Raw genomic sequence first — 21900 nt, 5'->3', positions numbered from 1 at the left:
CAGAATTGAAAATGTCAGATTTAATGCGTTTTTGCTGTTCACACTGCCACACAGATGACACATCTGTGTCACATACAGAGAAAAAGATCGGATTTGGGCCACTTTTACCTGCTGTGTAAACGTAGCCTTTGAGTCTGAAGTATACTCTAAGTGTTAAATAATAACTTTTTTGTGTGAACAAAACATCTGCAGCTGTTTTTCCATCTTAATTGAAAAAGAATTCAAAATTAAACATTGCTCTGAAAGTTTTCAGATGAAGGTGCCCAACTTTTGATGGGCAGTGCAGTTGTGATATAGAGCTTTGACCTTGATGATTGACACTAATATAATTACATATATTACCCACGCTCTCCACTTGCAAAAGAAGCAGAGGATTTGCTTCTCTTGGCTGCTGCCTCTCCTGAAAATTTCCCTAGTTGCCATAGCAATTTTTTTTGATAACCATGTAATGACCTTGCAGTACAAACAGATAAGCTGGGCCTTTCAATGAAGTCACCATGAGTAGAACACTTTGAGTCTTCTTGAGTCTTTGTAATCGTACATTCCTGAGTGTTACTGATGCAGAGCTGGTGCAAAGCTTTAGTGTGTGAATTATATTTATATTATCAACAGCCCGAATTTTTTTCATGCCACTTTTTCACAACATTCACAGTGATTGCATTGAAAGAATTGCAGTCTCATACACTGAGTGGAAACAAGTGTATTTGTGTTATTTAATATACATCCAATGCATCCAATATTCACTTAGAATTATATATTTAATGAACAAAATCGGTAGGGGATTAATATTCAAACACTGTATTAAATATAAATATACTTATATGTAAAGGTTAAAATAAATATATCAATGTTCTGCATATTAATGCTGCAAAAACAAAAATGTTCTTGTGCGTATTTCACCTGGTGTCATCATAAAAGACATTGCCATTGGTTGGGAAGTTTTTATGCAACACATAGCAATTGTGGTGAAGGTGAAGGACCTTCCTAAAGTTTTCAGGGATAACATTATTTAAACAGTAATCGAAAGGGAAAAAGCCTCAGTACCCTAGTAAAGAGCTTAAACATCCCTGCCAGTATGATTGGTTCATGAAACCTAATCTAATGAACCTGATGAAAATGAATCATCCATGGACAGGTGCGCCATACAAGATTTCTCTCAGACTACCAATAAGGAAGTAAAAGAGAAGCCAGTAGTCACTTTAAAAGAGTTGCAGGATGACCTGAAAATAGCAAGAACAACATTAGCACAGAGAACAGTGAGCTATGAACTGCACTGCAGTCATCTCTGTTCCTACACCCCACAACAAATCAGAACTGTTTTGGAACAGGGTACTCTTGTCAGATGAAACAAAAATGGAACCCTTTGGAAATAATTCAGTTCATCATGTTTGGAGAAAGAAGGGTTGCATTTATGATCCCAAGAACACTGTATCCACAGTGAAGTGCAGTGGTGGGAGCAACATGATATGGGGCTGCATCTGTGCAGATGGTACTGGGGCATTACACGTCATCAAAGAAAACATTAATGTAGCGATGAACCAGGAGATATTAGAGAAGAATTTAATTTTATTGGCCAAGAAATGGTGTTTTAGTAAGATAACAACCCCGAACACACAACCACAATAACTCAAAACTTATTTCTAAAAAAAGAGGAGGTGTTTGCACTGCCTAGGCCATTTCCTGACTTGAATCCCTTTGGAAATTCATAGAAGATTTTGAAATTGTCCGACGGAGGGACCCTGTTTATCTTAGGGAACTGAGAATGGTTTGCCAAGAGGAATGGGCCAAAACTGATCCACAATTCTTCAAAAAGCTAACTGCTTCTTACCACAGACTTCTCAAAGCTGTAATTGCCAACAAGAACTTAAGTCCTAATGTTATTGATCTTAATATTTTTCCCTTATCAATTTTGTTTTTTCTTTATTTGTGCTTATTAATACATACCTTTCGTTCATTTTTAGAAGTATGATTTATAAGTTGGAAGACGTTACATGTGTAAATTTGAAGTAGATACAGGCACTGGGAGTATATAAAGTGCTTGGTTTTCCTCTCTCTATAACCAATTCATTACAGCAATGAAATCTATTGATAGTAACAGTTTGTTCTTGTCTGACCGAACTGTAAATACTATTATTTTACTGCTATACGGATGTTTCCTTTTTGAAATGGACCTTTGGATTTACTGAAAGCAAATTTCTATCTGGTTCCCCTCACAGCCAAGCACACTACCACAAGGAACTGTCAACATGAACCTGTGCACAGATGTAATTGATGCTGAACCTAAAACCGGCCAGAAGAATGCATTGTGCATCATTACTCCTGATCAGGAGTACTACATCCGGGGAGACAACAAAGAAATTATCAATGGGTATGTGTCAGTTGATGTCCCACTACTTGCTGGCTTTTATTTGTACCAAGCTTGGCTGGAATGCAAGAATGTAGAACCTGAATGGAGCTTCTTTGTTGGTGACTGTTTGTCTTATAACAGGTGGAGTGAACAGCTAGTTGTTTATCCAAGGACCAACAAGCAGAATCAAAAGAAGAAGCGCAAGGTGGAGCCAACAACTTCTCAGGTAATTTCTGTGGGCATTTAGTTCAGTTAGAACTACAGCTGAACACCATATGCTTCACTTGGCACTTAACTGCAGATCTGTTATTTATGATTTCAGTAGTGGATCACAAACAGAGCGTATTTACCAACATGCTAAGGTAAATATTTCTTTCAGGAGCCTGGTCCAGCTAAGGTAGCTGTGACTGGTTCAGGCATCCCTGAGGCAGAGAAGGTTCCAGACGCTAGCTCTATCATATGGCAGGAGGAGCTGCACAACAGAGAAGCGGACGTGTCGCAGGTGTGGTCCTCCTCAGAAATGGTGCCGCAGGGATCACAGTTGCCCTCTGCAGGTATGGAGGATCTTTTAGAATAGAATGTTATTGTGTGACTGTAACACTGTTTGACTAGTTAAATAAGTCACATTCAGTGGCATGGGCGCAAATGCCAATGTTACCAGTAACATTTTTGGGAAGGAGTATAATTTAATCTAAACCAAACACAAAATATTAGGGATCCTCTAATATTACCAGAATTGGAATCGCTAGCTAAAACATGCAATTGGCAATTTATTATTTTTAATTTGGGCAGTCAATTTTGTAATTGTATAATGTAAATAATGTACTGTATTTGAAAGCTGCTACTGCTGCATCTGTACCAAAATGTTTTAGCTTAATTATGTTTGATGCAAAACGGGCAGTTTCCTCTTACTTTTGATGTAGCACCTTATTTAATTAATGTTATTAAAATAGGCAATTGATTTTTCATTTATGAATTCAAAGTGCAAATCTGAGCCATAAAATAACAAATAATATTATATCCAGTGTGACTTTGGCTAATGGAACGTACTGGAAATGTGCTACAGATGTGTTTCGTATGTTTATTTAGCCCAAATAGCATAAACTTCAGGGGAGCCCTCTCTTATCCGCGGCCTGTGTGGCTGCAGGTTATCATATAACCAACTAATCAGTTGCTTAAAGATCAGGACCAGTGTTTTATGCATGTGGAATCAGGTGAGCTCCTGTTTAGCTGGAATGAAAACCTGCAGCCACACTGACTTTTTGCCGATTATGCCTGATTTAAACTCTGTGTAGTTATTAATCTTAACACTTATTATTCCTTTATTAACTACAATGAATTGTTTGGTAACTACTGTGAAATTAATACATGCCATGCTGTTGTGAGAGTGAGCGACTTTAAGGAGTTAAAGAATTAAAAAGCTGCAGTCATTCAAAGTGTTTAACATCTCTCTTTCTCTCTCTGTCTGTCTGTCTGTCTCTCTCTCTCTCTCTCTCTCTCTCTCTCTCTCTCTCTCTCGCTCTCTCTCTTTCTCTCTTTCTCTCCCCATCCCCCCTTAGCTGAGGAAGCGTCAGTGAGCCGAGGTTCAGACCAGGGCTCGGTGAACGGAGACGAGGTGGACCGGAGCGGGTTCTCCTTTCCCCCGTCTGTCTCCCAACCACCCCAAGACCTCTTGTCCCCCACAGGCAGCTCATCCAGCCGCCACAGTATGGAGTTGGGAGGGATCCCTCGCTGCCTCTCCCCCGCACCCAGCGACCCCTTCCCCTCAGGCAGCAGCCTGCTGTCCAATGGCTCACACATCAGCGGCTCCATGAGCTCCCTGGACTCAGACGCCAGCGGTAGTACTGTCACCAGCACTGAGAGCCACCCAACCGAGCCCCTGGGCCGCGCGCTCCGGGGCCTCCATGACCCCCCTTACTCACGCCGCCTCGAAGGGGAGGCTCGCAAGGCTGAGAAACGCAGCCGCCTCCGGAGCCCCGAGAGGCAGAACAGAGAGCCTCTCTTCAGCCCAGAGAGGAGGTGAGCTCAGCCAATGCTCCTTTCACTTCAGCGCCTGCAGCTACTTTTCCTTTTAAAGGCATACCGCGTTCTGGGCCTGTCGTGCTCCTTCTCCAGCCCCTTTTACACACTGCAGGCAGAACTAGGAGATGTGTGAGGGTACCAACAGAGGAGATAAAACCACACTTACCTTATTAGGCCAGAGAAACACGTAAGGTCTACTTGCAGAAAAGGCTAGTTGTGCATGCTTTTGCCATGGAATAAGGGTCAGTACAAGAAGTAGTTCCCCACCCTCAGTTCCCAGTTTCTTCATTGCTTATGTTAGAAGTAAACACATTTCCAATAAACAGTTCTCGTGCTCTCGACTAGAGGCCTTATTTCTGGGATTCTCCTCTCCCACAGCTCAGAGGTCAAAAGCCTTGGAGAAGAGCATTTCAAATAAAGATGCTGACATGCTTCTCTTTTCGTTAGGACACCGAGAACATTCCTGTTCCCTCTCTCATGACAGTTACTCACCGAGGCAAGAGAGTTAAATAACTCAGAACTTGTCCAGTGTAGAGAGACGGCTTCCATTTTGTTTAATTTGGGTTTATGGGAACTGTGCCACTCTGTACCCAGCAGCCAATGAGGCTGAGAGCAGTCATGTGACATAAATACCTCACTCACTAGCTCTCTTGTTTCCTTTTAAGGAGGATGAACACCACTCTCCATTCCCCAAATAAGGTCAAAATTCAAAATGAGCAATTTAATTTTTCTGCATGCTGCTTTCTAAACCAGATTCCTTTCTTTAAGACTAAAGAGAGAAAACTGTCATTTTTTTTAGACCAAAGTTAGCATCTGCACTTTTTAGAAGCTTTGTAAAAAATGTGAAATTATATCAGTTTTCAGGTTTATTTGTAACTCCTTTGTAGTTGTTTAGATAAAGTGTGATGCTTAACTGTAGAAATGGCAATGATGACAGAAGATGAGATTGAATAGCACTGAGTGTTTACAGCAATAGCAGACCAGTTCACAGTTCTGTCTAACTGTAAATATATTTTGGTTCCTCATAACAGGAAATTTGATAGGAATGCAGGATTTACAGTACTATGCAAAAGTCAGAGACCACGTTTCCAGTTAAGACAGCCATTAAGTACAAGTTATTTATTTTTCAGGATGTATTTCTGAGGAGATTAGACATACGATAATCCACTTGCACAAGAAAAGGTAAACTCAAAGGAAAATAAGTCAATAACAAGACTGGAGTTCAAAAAATGATTAAAAGATGTAGAGAAACAGGGTACCCCTAACAACAACCATGCAAGACCTGGTGGACCACCAAAACTGTCACCATCAGGTAAACAGTACTTAAAGTTTTCATCTTTGAGAGAGAGGAGAAAATCAAGCTTCACTTTTACTGCAGATCTGAAAAAAATCTACAGGTTCTTTTGTCCATCCTTCCGCTGTGAGAAGCCAGTTTAGTGCTACAAGTCTGAAAGGATACATAGCTGTCAAAAGGATGTTACTGAGAAAAGGAAATAGAAAAGAAACATATTGCAAATCAAACAAAGAAGCTGCTGTTGTTGTTAGATGGACTGTCCACCCCAGAGTCCAGACCTCAACATCACTGAATGTGTTTGGGATTAATTGGATCATGAGAAACAGAAAATGCAACCAACTTTTAAGACTGAACTTTGGAGGTGTGAAAAAATATCCCTTCGTATTTCTTTGAAAAATTAAAAGCAAGTCTTCTGAAAAGATTGGACGCTGTAATGAAGGCCTGTTGTTGAAACCTTGTATAATTTTCTGTTATGTTACGTGCTTTTCTTTCATGGTGCTGAAAAATTAATAACCTAATGACCATTTTGAGTGGAAATTCATTACGGGTGGTTTCTGACTTTTGCACAGTACTGTACCTCACTTTTTATGACACATTTTTGTGGGGTTTTTTAATAACTCATAATAAACTAATCAAATTTGATTGCATGGAATCCAACCTGAAGGAATACTGCTTGCCTCTTGGAAAAATGGCAGATTTAATTCTGCTCTGTTTTGCTTGCAGTGGCCGTTCAAATGTGATTGAAAAGTTAGAGGCGCTGGAGTTGGAGAACTCAGAGAGGATGGAGGTGGAGGAGACGGGCTGCAGTGAGACCCGACAGGGCCGCAGCGAAATGAGACGCTTCCACAGACAGGTAGAAAACACATAGTCACATCACTGTGGCCGGTTGCTAGGCCTGTTCTGCTACCACCATTCTGAGTGTTTGCACTGTGGCTTTGTTTTTCCATTATATTCTATTTTCACATTCTGTGGTCTTTTTTTGGACAAAATCTCTCTATTTGTTAAAAATTAAGTTGTTGAGTTACTGAAGGCCTTATCGTAATTCTTTTTTAAACCTAAGCATTTGGGCTATAGTGAGCAACATTCAACATAAACGTAGTTTGTTTAGATACTGGATGTGACTGTTTGTTACACAAAGATATGCACAAAAACCCAATGAAAAAGTGTACTGAGCCACTGAAAGTTTAGCCACAAATCTTCTGAAATGCCTGTCTTTTGTTTCCACTTAGACTGGTTCACTGCAAGGTTAGTGTTTACCCAGAACAATGAAAAAGATAGAGATTTTGATAAAGGCTCTCGTTCTTACAACATTTGTTTGTGATAATATCTTCCATGTGGTGTTTAGGTTTTTAACCTTTCCCTGAAATGGGGCCATTTGGTAAAAGTGTAGGTTTTGAGCATTCAGATATGTGAAATAACAACAACCAAAAGTGCAGCCCTAAGAAAGGCTTAGAGAGATGTTAAGGGCATTGTTTTTGTTTCTCTGCTTTAAGGCTATTCCAATGCTAAGATCTTCCAGCAGTGATCAAGGCTATGTACCTTAAAAGCCGCACATTCTTTATTTTTCTTTTTTCTTTTCTTCCTCAGGTCCATTTGTGTGACTTTATATACCTTTATGTAGGAACATTTTTAGCAACTTCTTTATATAGAAACATTGTAGCCTCTCTTTATCACTTAAATAAACTAGCTGTTTTGTTACTGTGCCTGTAAGACTGAGATGTAAAGCTGATCAGCTGCCTCTATTTTGCAGTGTGGACAATCCTTGTAACCCCACTCTGAATGGGTGGGCTAAACTGCTGTAGGCTGAAAGGGCAGATATAGTTCAAAACAGGCTCTTTTTCAAAGCAGTTTCCATATATGAACTATAGTAACAACAGGGGCTCAGCATATGAGTATCTTCTTCAGTCATGGTGGAAAAGCATCTCAGGTGGCTCCTCATGAAGCTGCTTGAGAGAATACCAGGAGCGTATAGAGTTCCCTTAATGCAAAGGAGAAGTAGTTGAATTTTTTTTATCACTCATTTGATCTCTGCATAATGCCTTATGTGTTATTTCACTGTTTTATGTCTTTTATTCTGAAATGTAGAAAATAGTAGAAAATTAAGGAAAACTCCTTTGACTGGTACTGTATAGTTTGGTAGTTCTTGATGTGGTTTAGTGGTTTGATAGTTAATAATAAATTGCACTTAAACAGCCTGTAAATTGGTTCTTTTTAAAATGATATGACTAAAACTTACCATGTTAAGTTAGCTTTGTTTTTTCATTTTTTGGGTTACACAAATTAATGACTTACATAAATCAATGCATCAGTAAAATTACCTATAGATTCATCAGTAACTAAAGAATAATTTATGATCTCAATAATCATGTCTCTTTTCATAATGTCTGCATGTTTCTGTGTTACTGTAGGAGCAGAAGCTTGACCCAGCACAAAGTGTGGACTTCCACCATTCCACCCTGCCACCACTGAGAAGAGCTAAGTCACTGGACCGCAGGACAACAGAGTCCGTCATGACAGTGAGTACTCACAGGGAGAGCAAGAGTCAGAATATTAGGCTGGTCTTTGAGAGGGGAATGCTGATATCACTGAACATTGTGTACTAAGGGTGTGAAGTGAACGGATTCGGAAAGAAAGCCGTCACAATGATTCTGTTGTTCTCTGAGGTTCGAAGGTCAGCGAGACCTCTGTTACCAAGGCATGTTTTCTAGGAAAAAAATGGGTTGCTGTTTTGGAACACTTCAGTTGTTGAGGAACAGAGTGACTCAGTGTAGAGTGAATGACAGGGTTTGAGGTTTTGCACTAGTGTTGTTACATCAGATAAGTGTTCATTGTTTAGATGCTGACATGCATCATTATGCAATCTATAATCTCAGTTATTTGTTTAGACATGGCTTAAACAGTTTGTGCTTCCCTTCTCAGTTATTCATTAATCTTTCATTTTCTATGAGAAAACTGTATAAATGCTCTGCATGCTGTGCAATCATTTCTGGTGGGAATTTTGCTGGTATCTCCACTGAGACTAATCCTGGTTGCCATCTTGTTTCTTTGTGGCATCTTTTTTGTTGTTGTGAGAACACAGACGTCCTAATCCTCCCGTGTGTGCTGCCGGGTGTAGCATACTCCCTTCTCCTACCCAGGTCATCTCTACATCCTCCCTGCATTCAGCTACACATTCCAATCCCTTCTGTTCGCCTTCATGTCTTTTTTCTCTTTCGCTCTGTCTGAGTGTTCTTAGTCATGAGTGGATGTGGGTGTGTATTTGTTTAATCGCATATAAGTGGTGATTCAAGTGCTCTGGTGGTGTGTGTCTGTATGTGTGTGTCTCTGTTCTAGGGCTGTCTTGACTAAAATTGATTACTCAATAAAAAAAAAAAAATCATTAATTAAATTGGCATTCTCAATGAAACAGCTTTGTGAGTAGTTTGCGGTTTGAGTGCTATACATGATATCCACAGGTCATAATCAAGCTGTGTTTAGCAGACTTAAAGGTGGCACTGTCTGCACACGAATCACACTTGCGAGCATCACTGAAAGGGAAAACCCACACCAGCAGGATATTATGAATGCACCTAAATTGATCATAATAATTTGAGCATAATGAACATAACATGTATGAGTAATTGGTTTGTCTGGCTATAAACTTGAAGCAGAACCGTAGTTCAGTAGTACCTTTGTTTTTGTTATTGTTAGCCGTGCAGCCTTTAACATGCTAACAAGGCAGCTAGCAGAGAAAAGCAATGAAGTTCAGGCAGTCATGTGTAGCAGATTGAGTAGTTTGTAACATAAAGCCCTGCTAATCGAAAGTTATGATTTTGAATGCATTTTAAAGTAGTTTATTGCTATAGCTTGTAAACAGCTTTAATCTAAAATAATAAAATATTAAGTATATATATATAAAATTTAAGTGCGTCAGGTCGCATTGATTTCTGCTGCTGAAGTCGATGCTGGTGTTCGCTCGACCCCTCACCCCTCCAAGTGAAGGCTCATTAAGCTCCCTTTATAAAGTAATAGATCAGCCCTTAGGATGGCACCGGGGCTATGCCTGAGGGGAAATGACGAGGCAGAGTAAATGATGAATGAGGGTTAGGCTTTGCTGAAGCATCCACTATAAAACTGCATCAAACAAAATGAAAAATGCCACTTGATTGTCTTTTACAAAATTAAAATGCTTCATATGTCCCATGTTTAAGCAGAGCTGTCGTAAGTAGTTAAAACCATGTGTTAACTTGATGCTAACATTAAAATCCCTAAAGAAAAGCTAGCAGAAATTACCATTATCGCAGCAGTGATATTCAGGCTATTTAAAAAGTGAAGATTTATGTATTTAAACGTTCTACATTAAAGTGAAGATTTCTACATGGAAATGATTTGCTTAAAGCAACATAAAATATTTCTCCAATTCTCAAAGTGGTATTAAAAAAGACTTTTAAGGCACTCACTTAAATATTGATATAGATCAATGAAAAAATTGATAGTGACAGCCCTAATATGTTCTGTCTCAATCTCTCAACACCCTGCATTTCCGGGCACAGTGCACAAATGCCTGTTGTGAGTTTTATGTCCACTGTGTGGATCACTTGAAAGGTTATTCACACTCAACAAACAGACTGTGCAGTAAAGATACTGAGAATTAGAAGCATGTGGTGTGTTTTTCTGCCCTTTTGCCATCATGGTTGAAATCTTTTGACTTTGAAGCTGTTCACAGGTCTTAAAATGCCTTTATTCTATTGGGCAAGGATATAAAGGAATTAAGGGGAACGGTTTGTGTTGGTCAATGTTGTCTTTGTTGAAATTTCTGAACCTGTGGAGGGCTCTCTTTACTGAGGTTTTCTTTCAGATATCTACACCAGTAAGTAAATGCTGATAAAACATGCAGAGTGCAGGTATATGCAGTAGAAGGTTCACCAGATGTTTGTTCAACTCGTTCTGCATTTCTGCATGTTGTATTGTGTGACCTCACTAAAAGACTGCCTGGATCACTCTTCATGGTGGTGTTGATGTGCATGACGACCCTTTTGTTTTCTGCTTACAGCCGGATTTGCTGAACTTCAAGAAAGGTTGGATGGTGAAACTTGATGAACAAGGACAGGTAGGTCACCATTCAAGGCATTTTGTTCCCAGTTTACCTAGATTAGTAAACTGCTTATTAAATATGTTTGTGGCTTTTAGCCTTAACTGTGAATATTAAACGTTAACAGTGGATATTAAACATGCACCGTAACATTGTCATGGGCCCTGTGAGAAGTTTCTACATGCTGTGATAAAAGGTTAGGTAATTGTCGTGATTTAAAAACAAGTATGATTACAAAAGTTTACAGTAGACTACTTAAGCACCTGGAGAATACCTTTTAAAAAAGAGCAGTTTGTTCTTTCCTTCATTCCTTCTTTTGTTTGTTCTTTATTACGTTCTCTCCCGTATTCTTAGTACATAAATAAATACATAATAATTATTACAATGTTTATGATTTGACAAAGTTTCTACTCATGAGATTGAATAAAATATGAAAAGTTTATCTGCAACAGTTTTCAGCTTTTGCCAAACCTGTGACATGCCCATGCCCTGGTACTTGTGCCTGTTCATCTAGTGCTAGTGCAGGGCTAATCTGTGTACTAACAAATGTACTTTGGACTTAAAGGCTTTCATTTCTTGTTGTGAAAAATTGTCTTTCCCTGGATGTGCATTCTTCAAAGTTGCCTCCTCAAATGCATGAATGCGTCATTCTCAAAGGGCTGAACGGTGCTTTGAAAGGGCACGGTTAGACTTTGATAGCCATGCTTCAATGGGTGAAAGTTGAAAGGTTATGGTCCCTCTGCTCTTTTTTATGATCTTTAAACGTGGGCTAAATGTCTTGAAAAGCCTGCGCAGACCTCGAATAGAGACATTCAGAGTAAGCAGGCTGAGTGTAAACAGCAACTTGATGTCGATTCAGTAAATGTTTATCGGCTTTTTTTTTTTCCAGTGGAAGAAGTATTGGTTTGTACTGACAGACCACAGTCTGCGATATTACAAGGATTCAATTGCTGAAGAGGTATTTTTTTTTTCCATACAGCTTGCCTTTTTACTGTAAGTGATCGACCATCGTCTCTTGTCCTGCACTGCCATTTGTGTGTATGCCATCACGTTGCATATGCTTTTCCTTCATTTGTGGTTTACAGCTCTAAATGACATCTTTTCTACTAACAGGCATCTGATCTCGATGGGGAAATTGACCTCAGTACCTGCTATAATGTAACGGAATATCAAGCCCAGCGAAACTACGGCTTCCAGATTCATGTAAGTTTGTCTCATATTGCTTTTTTTTTTAAGGATAAAGCTCCAAACTTTTGTTACAAATAAGCACTGAACATAATTGACTTTTGTGACTATTAGGCTTAGACATGCTTAAAGGAGAATACCAGTCTAAGACTGGAGTTTTATATCAGACTCGCGTCTACCATCACCAGCTAGCAGGGAAAAAAATCAAGCTGCCCGTCCCAATAAACCCACCCCAAAGCAACTGTAGTTTTTTAAAAGTTCCTCCCACCTTCAAAATGCATCAGGAGGTTATCCTAGTTTTTAAACCAGAAAATATTACTCTAGACACTACTGAAACACTGCTGTAGGTGGTGAGTAGGTATTTCTACAAGAGATGAACTAGTGTCCCTTTAATATGCATCCTTTTTTTTTTTTTTGTCGTGTTGCCCATGCCTATTTTACCTCCACTGGAAACCACAAAGTATAGCCTAATTCAATTTCTAAGCTGTTTAAGCTGTGTATTATGTAAAGAATTATTATACAAACTGAATTTCAAAAATAAAACATTACATGCAGTTTTGAATGGGTTTTTATTTATTTTTGTGTTTGAGAACACAATTTTTAGACATTTTCAGTATTTTCAGCTTTGTCAATGAGACATTCATCCAAGGTACTATATAAATTCCTATTATTGTCATTCCTCTTCAGACCCAGGAGGGAGTGCACACCCTCTCTGCCATGACAGCAGGAATACGACGCAACTGGATTCAGGCTGTCATGAAAAATGTTCGACCCTCCACTGCCCCAGATGTTGCTAGGTCCGTATTACTGTCTGATTAATTTGCTGACGGGGATGTTGTTTTCCACTTATTTGTAACTCAATAGAGCAAACAATTTCCAGAAACTAAAGTGTGTGTGTGTGTATGTATGTATGTATGTGTGTGTATGTATGTGTTGGACAGCCTGACGGATGACCATGGTTCTTGTGGCCCTTTTGAGAGTCTTGCTCGGCCCGACATCACTCAGGACTCTCCATCCTCGGAGACCTCCTCTGTGGAGCGGGAGCCCAAGAAGAGTCGTGCCCGAGAAAGACGGCGTGAAGGTCGCTCCAAAACATTCGACTGGGCTGAGTTCCGCCCCATAGCCCAGGCCCTGGCCCAGCAGCGAATTCATGAGGCCGACGCTCTTCAGGCTCAGCTAGCCGACCCTGAACGCAGTAAGAGGAGGGAGGAGAGACGGAGACGGTATGAGAGCGTGACTGGGAGCTCATCTCTTGATCCTGCTGCTGACAATAGCAAGATGGACTTTGAGAGTGTAGGTGTGGGTCTGGGGACTGTGTCTCCGCCGTCCCCGGACCGGCAGCAAAAAGTGGAGGATGAGATTGAGCAGCGCTGGCAGCAGGTGGAGAAGACCCCCATTAGGGAGGAGCGGAGGGTGCCCCTGTCCACAGCACTGCAGACCAGAGAGACGGCTGAACTTGAAAAGCTACTAGAGAGCTACAAAAAGGGGGTGTGTTTCTGTGTTTCATTACAGATGAGGAAAATGTCATGAATTGCGATTCTCTTATTATTATAATGGGATGTTATAATTTTATACACTATATTTGTTTATTATTTATGTATTTATTTTTACCAGACATTTCTGATGAAAAATTTAATTGTACTCTCTCTAACTCAGATTACCTAAAGGCCCTTAGCCTGAAGGTCTTTTGCAAGGAAGGCTGGTTGAAAAAATGTAGGGAGAAAATGTCCTCTTTTTAATTTTTTTTTGTTTTTAATTTTAACTACATATCACTAATTTAAGCACATCTTAATCAGTGTTTATTAAAACTTCATTTGTCATCACAAACCACAACTGCTACTACTACTAGTAATAACAATAGTAATAATAACAGAAATAGTAATTATAATTATTATTAGTAGTATAAATACATAGTGTAAAATATATATATATATATCTAGTTTTCAATTAAATCAAGTAAACATGCAGGACTCTTATTATACTGGACTCATTATTTTTAGTGGATTAATTTAATAGTTCCATTTAATTTTTTAATTCTAATACACTGTTTATGCAGCATTTATGTAATAATAATATGTAATAATAAGCATAAATTGTAAATATGTGTATGAAGCTGTCTCCTGTCTGTGGGTTGGATAATTTGAGACCCCAGGGCTAGATTGTATACAATTTGACATAAAGCACACAAAAATGTAATAAAAGTTCATTTATTTTTTATTTTTTAGTTTAAAGTTATTATATAGTGAACCCTAGTAGACCTACAGATGGAAGTTAAACTAATAAATATGAGAAAAAAATCATGTAAACTGTAGAAATTAAGACGTGCTAGCTACCCAGAATTGAAATCTAATCAAATACTCAGGTCCCTCAGGGAAATCTGAAAATAAGAACTAGCCTAGGTTGAGTTACAGTCTTGAACTACTGAAGTCTAGGCACTTGCAGTCACTGTTGTCTTTTTTGTTTTCTACATTTGCAGGTAGAAGACCTGAAAACAGAATTAGAGACTTGCTACCATCAGCTGGCTGATTCAAACCAACACAAGTTGGATTTAGAGGACCAGCTCAAAGCTGCTGTAGCTCGAGAGCAGCAGATCCGCGCTGGGTACATCTCACCGGTAAGGCCACATATCACAGGCATTTTAAGATATTCATAAGGGTTTTATGCAGAGTGCCATTTTTTCCATTAAACAAACTTTGCATGTATCAGTTTGAGAAAAAAACAAAACTCCATCTTTATCATCACAATTACAAAGCTGCAAAAAATGCCTTGCATGTTCAGAGTCTCTTGCATGTAAATGAACCAATTCTTTCTCCTTTTTTGCTTCTGCCTTTACAACCTCTCTTGTTGTTTTAGATGTAATGACAATTTTAATGTAATTTGATGTTGCATGCTACATTATTCATTACATTGCCTCAAAATGATAGCAGTATATTGTGGCCTTTAATGTGTCCTCCAGATACATTCATGCTCACAGTTTCTAAAAGATTCCATAATGAATGATTCAGGTAAAGTTTGACATTTTTCTCCATATAAGCTTCCCCTACTTTTGAAGTTGAGTTTAGATATATGACAATGTTAAACCAAACGGAGATTCTACAACAAAATAAGCCTAAGTACTAAGACACAATTTAGCTTAATCAGCCAAGGCCAGAGCTCAGTTTTTTTTCCTTTACTTCCAACATTCTTTTAAATGTATAAGGAGGGTTGATATCTAAATTGTGCTGTGTTGTAAAATGCCTCTGCCACAAATACATGTAAATGATAACATATAAAGTGCTCGTTGAGGGTCAATCTATGTGAAATCACCAAAGCCATCACAGCTGTCTCAGATTTTCTTAATTAGTTCAGGAAGTAGTGTCATTGTGCCCATTAGATTTTTTTTTGCTAGTTTCTGATGTGTAAACACTTTAAAAAGTGGGCATAATGTTAATGTCTTGCCTTTATATCAGTGCAACAGAAAAAAGTTGCAAGCTTAGATAAGTCATAACTTTTTAACTTATTTAACTTATTTCAAGTTATTTTCATATTCTTTAGTTTAAGGTGCATTTACTAAACTACTAAAACAGAAGAAGAGGAGATGCACATTTGCCATTCTATAGCTTGCTAAAAATCTATGAAAAAAGTAGTTTTTGTCCACTAGAGCAAATATCTTTAATCATCCGAATTTTGATATTTTTTAATTTACTATATCCTTTACTAAAATAATAAAAATTTAAAACAAAAATATAAATTGCAGGCTTATTACATTCTATACAAACATAAAATTGCCTTCCAAAGACACTGTAATCAGAAACCTTTATTAATATAAGACCAATATCTAGTTTCCAAAAGTGTAAGTAATAATGTTAGTAGTAAACAACTGTACTGTTTGACAAATTCTTCATTGTAGAGAATGATGGCTAAAGTTGCAGTTTGAGTTACTTCAAAGCATTACAATGGCAAAATATGCATTTCTGTATTTTCTGTAATTTGGTGAGTACCTATTAAAGGGAAGAATACTCTTTGAATATTTCATGTATGTAGCATTAATGTTTCAGAAGAAATGGCTTATCAAATATTACACCTTTTTGTGTAGCACTAATTTTAACGCAACACCCAGTCATTAATACCTCTGTCATAGAAAATAATGAAAATGCAAGCCTAAAACAACGTACGTAAGTAGGCACAGTAACATTATTTACTGAAATTGTTAAGTAAATCTGAGATGGTCAGTTGAAAACTTATGATCTGGTGATTTAAGGCAGATTTACCCTTAAGTAAAAATATGCATGACCTTCATGTTCATGTTTAAGTAATCATTCGTCTGTCCATTTTAACCTTGTTCCTGAATGGTTTAACATGTTTTATGTATTATAGGCACATGCTTTATGGATGTATGGCTGTGTGTGTGTGTGTGCGTCTTGTCAGACAAGACTCCTAAAAACATATGCGATGTATCAAATTTTATTTCAGTAATAAATAGTAAAGTACTTTGGAATTTGGATTAAGTTTTTTTAATTCTATTCAATAGAAAAAAACTGCTAAGACTAAAATGTATTTTTACTTTTGACAGATGTAACTTTTGATTTTTGTAGATATATGATTTTTCCAACTGTATCTGGAGAAGTTTCAGCAGCTAGCAGATACTTGGTGATGCTTTTTTTTTATATTTAGTTTTACTCATGGGCACATTTTCATTTCCACCAGTTTACACTCTGATGTGTGTACAGGATGTATGAATAGGCATGGTTTGATCTTTCTGGAGTTGGAGAATTAGCATATATATATATACGTTATATATATATGTTACTACAATGCCACTGCTGTACATGTCTCATTACAGACTTTAAACTAGTTAACAAATAGTTTGTATATGTATCTGAAGGGTGGAATTATTTTATAGTGGAAATGAAAATTGTAATATCTGTGGTTGATTGTGGTTAAGATAGCCGCCTTTTAGTAAAATAAGGTTAAACTAGCCTCACGTAAAATGCACAGGTATTATGCTGCGAGTTGTTTTGTCATTTGCCATTTTAACTTACTTGAATTGTGCCCCGTGCACGTGAGTTACTGTGAAAATACAAATAATTAGATCAGACTCTGCTCACATTAGGGACCCAAAAAAACACTGGTTTGGGGCATCCCTGAGAATCAGTTTATTGTCCCATAGTTGGCATAAATGTTTTTGCCCACAACATATGGAAAGTTCAGAACAACATGCTTGTAGTAATGGTATGCACTCTGTTGCGAATTAAGCCACTAGAACTAATTTTGCATTACTTACTCCATGAAGTAACTCTAACCATTTAATGTGCATGCACTGTGATTTACTAACCATGGCCATTAAGCCTCTTTTCCAGCACTCTAATTTGCATCATTTAATTAACGACGCTGGATGTGTCCATTCTCGCTTTAACCTTAATGGCTGGACAAAGACATTTGTAATTGAATAGAATAAATTTACTTTACATCCTCAAAGAAATTATTGATGTGATCTACAAATTAAATGATCCTTAATCACCTCTGCTGAATGTTAACCAACTGTCTGGTCCCCTTTTCCAAGCTGGAGTCACCTTTGAGTCTTGAGACAAAGCCCCAGATGAAGAGGCCAGAACTGGTTAGTTCCCAAGCTCAGAGCTTAACAAAGAAGTACCAGGAAACCAAAGAGCTTCTACAGCTGCAAGAACTGAAAAAGCGCAACATGCAGGCACAGCTTGGCCTTTCTCTTTCACACCTGTCCACCAAGGAACCTTACTTTTCTGACACCAAAAAAATCACCTCAGAGATTCTTCCCTCTGAACCTATTGTAAAAACTGTCATTTTTGAACTTGTGGATAATGAGGGTAAGATCAGAGAGCTTGAGGACTTGATAGATAGTAGTAAGCCGTTGTCAGTTAAGGAGATGATCAAGTTGCTGCACTCTCACAGTGATTCAGTGCTGTCTGATTTTCCCATAGAAAAAAGTGAAGATGGTAGGTCTGGTGATATAACAAAGTGTCAGAAACTTTTGGAAAGTCTTAAAACCCAGCAGGAAATAGAGAATGAGACAATGAGGAAGAGTTTGGCCAAGGCTGGGGACAGCATTCGTAATTATGAGGCTCGTCTGATCACCATGGAGGACATGTTGGGGAGGGTCCAGAGACAGAAAATGGAAGATCTCAAAAACCCTTGTACATCTCCTTGTCAACGAGACGACTCTAGCCAAATGACAAACCGAGGTCTGTCCCAGAGGGTTGAGCTATTAACAAGTGAAAATGAAGCACTGAACCAACGCTACCAGGAAATTGTCAACCAGCTGAGAGAGGCAGACAGGGAAATAGACAGACTGAAAGCAGAGCTTCAAAGACTCCAAAGTGGGCACCAGTATCAGCTAGATAGAGAGAACCAGTCAGTGATAGAGCAAGAAGACAAAGATGTTATTGCTTTGAATTTCTATGAACAAGAACTCAACGACAAGTCTCAGAAGCTTCAGGAGGCCCTTGCTAAGTTGGAGGTGCTTGGTCACAGTTTAAAAGATACAGAGAAGAGGTTGCAACTCAAAGAAGCCACTCTGAAAGGTCTCGGGTTTCAGGCATCTGAAAATGAAGATGATGAATCACTTTTGGAGAAAGAGCAGCTCAGGCACCATATAGAGGTCATTGAGTCCAAGCTTTCTGAAAAGGAAAAGTTGCTTCAATCTGCTGATCAGACCTGCAGGGAACTGCAAGCACAGAATAAAGAACTTGAAAGTGAAAAACAAGAATCTGAAAGAACTTTTAACCAAGTACTTTTAGAGGCTAAAAAGGAGATTCAAAAGTTGCGAGAGAAAGCCAAAATAGAAGGGGAGTCAGACAATGAATGTAAAGTAGATAGTGATTGCCAAGAGGTAATGCAGAGTGATGAAGGTATGATTCAGGAAGTGATGGAAGGTTTCAAGAGGAGGTCTAATGCTCTTAACCAGGTGTTAAGTATGCTGATGACGGCCAGTGAAAATAAGAAGTATGATCCGTCCAGTTTTGGCATTGAAGAAGAAAGTGTGGGAAGGAATGATACAGGAATGGTAAAGGTGTTGTTTGAGTGTGAGATTTTAAGTAGAGTTTTAGATGGTGTTGAGAATAGTCAGTTTGGTGAAGGAGGTGAACAAGCATTGGCTGTTGTGAAAGATGTTGTAAAGCACATGCTAAAGGAAAATAAAATGCTTGTTTCAATGATGAAGCTGTCTGCAGAACAAAAGGACATCAAGACACCAGTAAATATGCAAAGCACTGAACATGGAAACATACTAACTGGTAAAGGTATAGTGGTAGATGATAAGCTTCGTGGTGTCATCATGAAAGAGCTTACTGAGGCAGTACAAAATAAAGCAACCCTGTTGAATCAGATTGCTTCGGTCATTAATGAGCCTGTAAATGAACTGCTCCAGTCCTTGGCTTTAACTCTCTCTAGCCATGTGTCTCCACAAGGACAGTGCTTTCATGAAGCCATATTAGATGTAACTCGCATATATCTTCTAATACGACAGAGAATGCAGCTGGAGAATGAATTGCAGTCAAGCAAAGTTGTCTGTGCAAATTGTTCTCAGTTGAAAGAGCAAAACATGGAGCTGGAATTAAAGCAATCCGAGCAATTATTAAGCCTCCAGAATTCTGTAAATGATGACTCCAAACTGGTGACTCACATCCAGATTGAGGGAGAACCAATTGATTCTCTGGATAAGGCTATTCAGTTACAAGACATGGTAGCCAAACACAAGAAGGAGCTTCGAGAGTTGAGGGAGGTCTATGAGCAAGAAGCATCCAAGCTGCGACAAGAAGTAGCCAAAGCTGGAGAAACGCTAAGACTAAGGTCCGAGGAGAACGTAAAAGAGATTGACTCTTTGACCATCTGCATGGAGAATCTGAAGGACAAGCATGAAATGGAACGAAACATTTTGGTGGAACGTTTTAACCAGGAGATGGTAGAACTTAATGATGCTTTGGGCCTTCATGGAGCTGACCTTGCAGATGATGGCAAGCCGAACCCAGCGTCCCTCAAGCAGCAGATTCAAAAGCTGGTGTCGCAGGTGTCGGTCATGACCGAAGAGATGAAGAGTCAAGATCGTGGAGGGGAGGCAGCATTGCTTCGTCTGAAATACGAGAAAGACCTGGAAAACCTAAAGGTCGAGATGTTCCTTGTCCTTGTTGTTCTCCATCCGTGATGGCTTGTATCTCCTTGTGGCAACCTGAGACTTGACCCTTTCCCCATCCTTTTCACTTACTAATTCTACCATCCTTTTCTGCTTTACCTATATAACTCATCTCCAGCCTTGCATGGTCATTAACCTTGGGCATGCTTGTAGCTTTTGGTGTTGGCTGTGTGTCGAGGAACCCATTTTGATAGCACATAGTAAAAATTAGATTACTGGACAGTGCATCCACCTGTCAGTGCTTCCATCAAGAGAAGGGGGGAAAAATGAGTTCCTCAGAAATAACACAGCATGCTTCATGGCAGACTCCTAACCTAAGCAGTTGTGCAACTCAAAGTCACTCAGTTCAGCCTTCTTGAAGCGCATTTCAAAAAATGTGAAAAGTATCAAGCAGTAGGAATCTTCTAAAACGTGATAAAAGCTTTTTTTGTTGTATAAAAGGTAAAAATAAAGCAGCAGTAGCTTGTTAGCTTGATGAGATTTAAGGGGCATGCTGTGCAAATTGCATTACATCTGTGTTAGGCCGTATGCAGGTCACCTGATTGACTTTGATATGGTGCATTTTTTTCTTACTTACACCTGATTTAACATCTCTCCTTGCAACCTTAGATTAACAATTAACAAATAAGCAACAGCCTATTTTTAATCACTGAAATGCACTAGCTTAAATTTACTAATCTGTTTGCTAAGATTTAAGTACAGTGGAATGTAGCAAAATGTTATGAAGATTGTAGATAGTTGTTTGTTCTACCTAATTCAGTCCTGTTTTAGCTCCCAGCACACTTGGGCTAGGCAAACAGCGACCGTGGAATGCTGATTGCCTGGCTCAGGTGTGCTGGGAACTATAATAAAACAAAAATGCAGACTGCCTGGTGATTTTCTAAGACTCAGTTAGGAACCTTTTGTTTAAGTCAGAGAGAATGTTTGGCTAAGGTAATGGATACTCTCCAAATGTGTTTTAGACATAATTATTTTAGCATTGTAAATACTTTGGTAAGTCTCTCTAAGTATGTATAATCTCAGAAGTTAGATGCTTTGTGATCTGGGGATGTTTTTGAAGCACAGATAAATAATAGACTGGCATTACAAGATGAATTCATTGCGCATATACAGGTCTGTTGTTAAATAGCAAATACAGTGCTGCGCAATAAATCCTTCTTTTATGTAATTTTCAGTCAGAACAAGAAGTACAAGTAATTTTTTTTCAAGTGATATTTCTGAGAAGATTGGGTAAAAATATTCCACTTGCATAAGGTAGGGGAAAGCAAAAGGAGTTTGTAAAATTATTAAAAGATTCAGAGCAGAGAAAACGGGACTCCTGAAAACCATGCAAGACCTGGTAGACCACCAAAACTGTCACCGCCAGATTAACAGTACTTATTTTTGAGAGAGAGGAAAAAATCAAGCTCCACTCAGATCTGAAAAATTCCACAGCTGTTTCTTTCCATCCCTCCACTTTGAGGGAAAAAATTATGGAATGTAGTTGTTAAGGCTTCTATGTAATGTTCTGTTAAAGTGAAGTTTTCTGCTTTTTTTTTCCTGATACTGAAAAACGAGTAAGCCATTTTGACTGAAAATAAATAAATGAAGGCTGGTGCTTATTTTTGCACAGTATTGTAGCTCTAAAAAGTGTTTCAGTTCTTTTGTTCTTTTTATATCTTTATATGTTGCTGAACATGGAATATTCAATATGAATATACAGGAGGATGGTTGTAGTTTGACAATGAAGAGTGGAGCTGGCATGAAGCATAAGTAGGCCTCTGTCTACGATGTGGTGGCCAGAATTTTAGCTGAATTTTTACTCATCTAAAATCTCATTTTGCAATCCTTTTTTATTT

General features: G+C 38.6%; 1 protein-coding gene across 7 annotated transcripts in view; it reads left to right on the top strand.

The window, feature by feature from the left end:
- Positions 1 to 21900, top strand: part of LOC118809521 (myosin phosphatase Rho interacting protein) — a 48292-nt gene that overhangs the window by 17042 nt on the left and 9350 nt on the right. For 5 of the 7 annotated variants that reach the window (XM_036572919.1, XM_036572921.1, XM_036572918.1 and 2 more), the window contains exons 4-16: positions 2217 to 2368; positions 2489 to 2573; positions 2727 to 2901; positions 3907 to 4366; positions 6387 to 6516; positions 8072 to 8179; positions 10696 to 10752; positions 11624 to 11692; positions 11848 to 11937; positions 12607 to 12716; positions 12861 to 13407; positions 14396 to 14533; positions 17462 to 20035. In XM_036572919.1, coding sequence (XP_036428812.1) covers positions 2217 to 2368; positions 2489 to 2573; positions 2727 to 2901; positions 3907 to 4366; positions 6387 to 6516; positions 8072 to 8179; positions 10696 to 10752; positions 11624 to 11692; positions 11848 to 11937; positions 12607 to 12716; positions 12861 to 13407; positions 14396 to 14533; positions 17462 to 20035 — 4695 coding nt within the window. The remainder of the gene's footprint in view (positions 1 to 2216; positions 2369 to 2488; positions 2574 to 2726; positions 2902 to 3906; positions 4367 to 6386; positions 6517 to 8071; positions 8180 to 10695; positions 10753 to 11623; positions 11693 to 11847; positions 11938 to 12606; positions 12717 to 12860; positions 13408 to 14395; positions 14534 to 17461; positions 20036 to 21900) is intronic. The other 2 variants (XM_036572925.1, XM_036572926.1) reach the window with 2 other exon arrangements.

Source organism: Colossoma macropomum, unplaced genomic scaffold (genome assembly GCF_904425465.1).
Source record: "Colossoma macropomum unplaced genomic scaffold, Colossoma_macropomum, whole genome shotgun sequence".
Lineage (NCBI taxonomy): Eukaryota > Metazoa > Chordata > Actinopteri > Characiformes > Serrasalmidae > Colossoma > Colossoma macropomum.
This window is presented reverse-complemented; position numbering and strand designations above follow the sequence as displayed.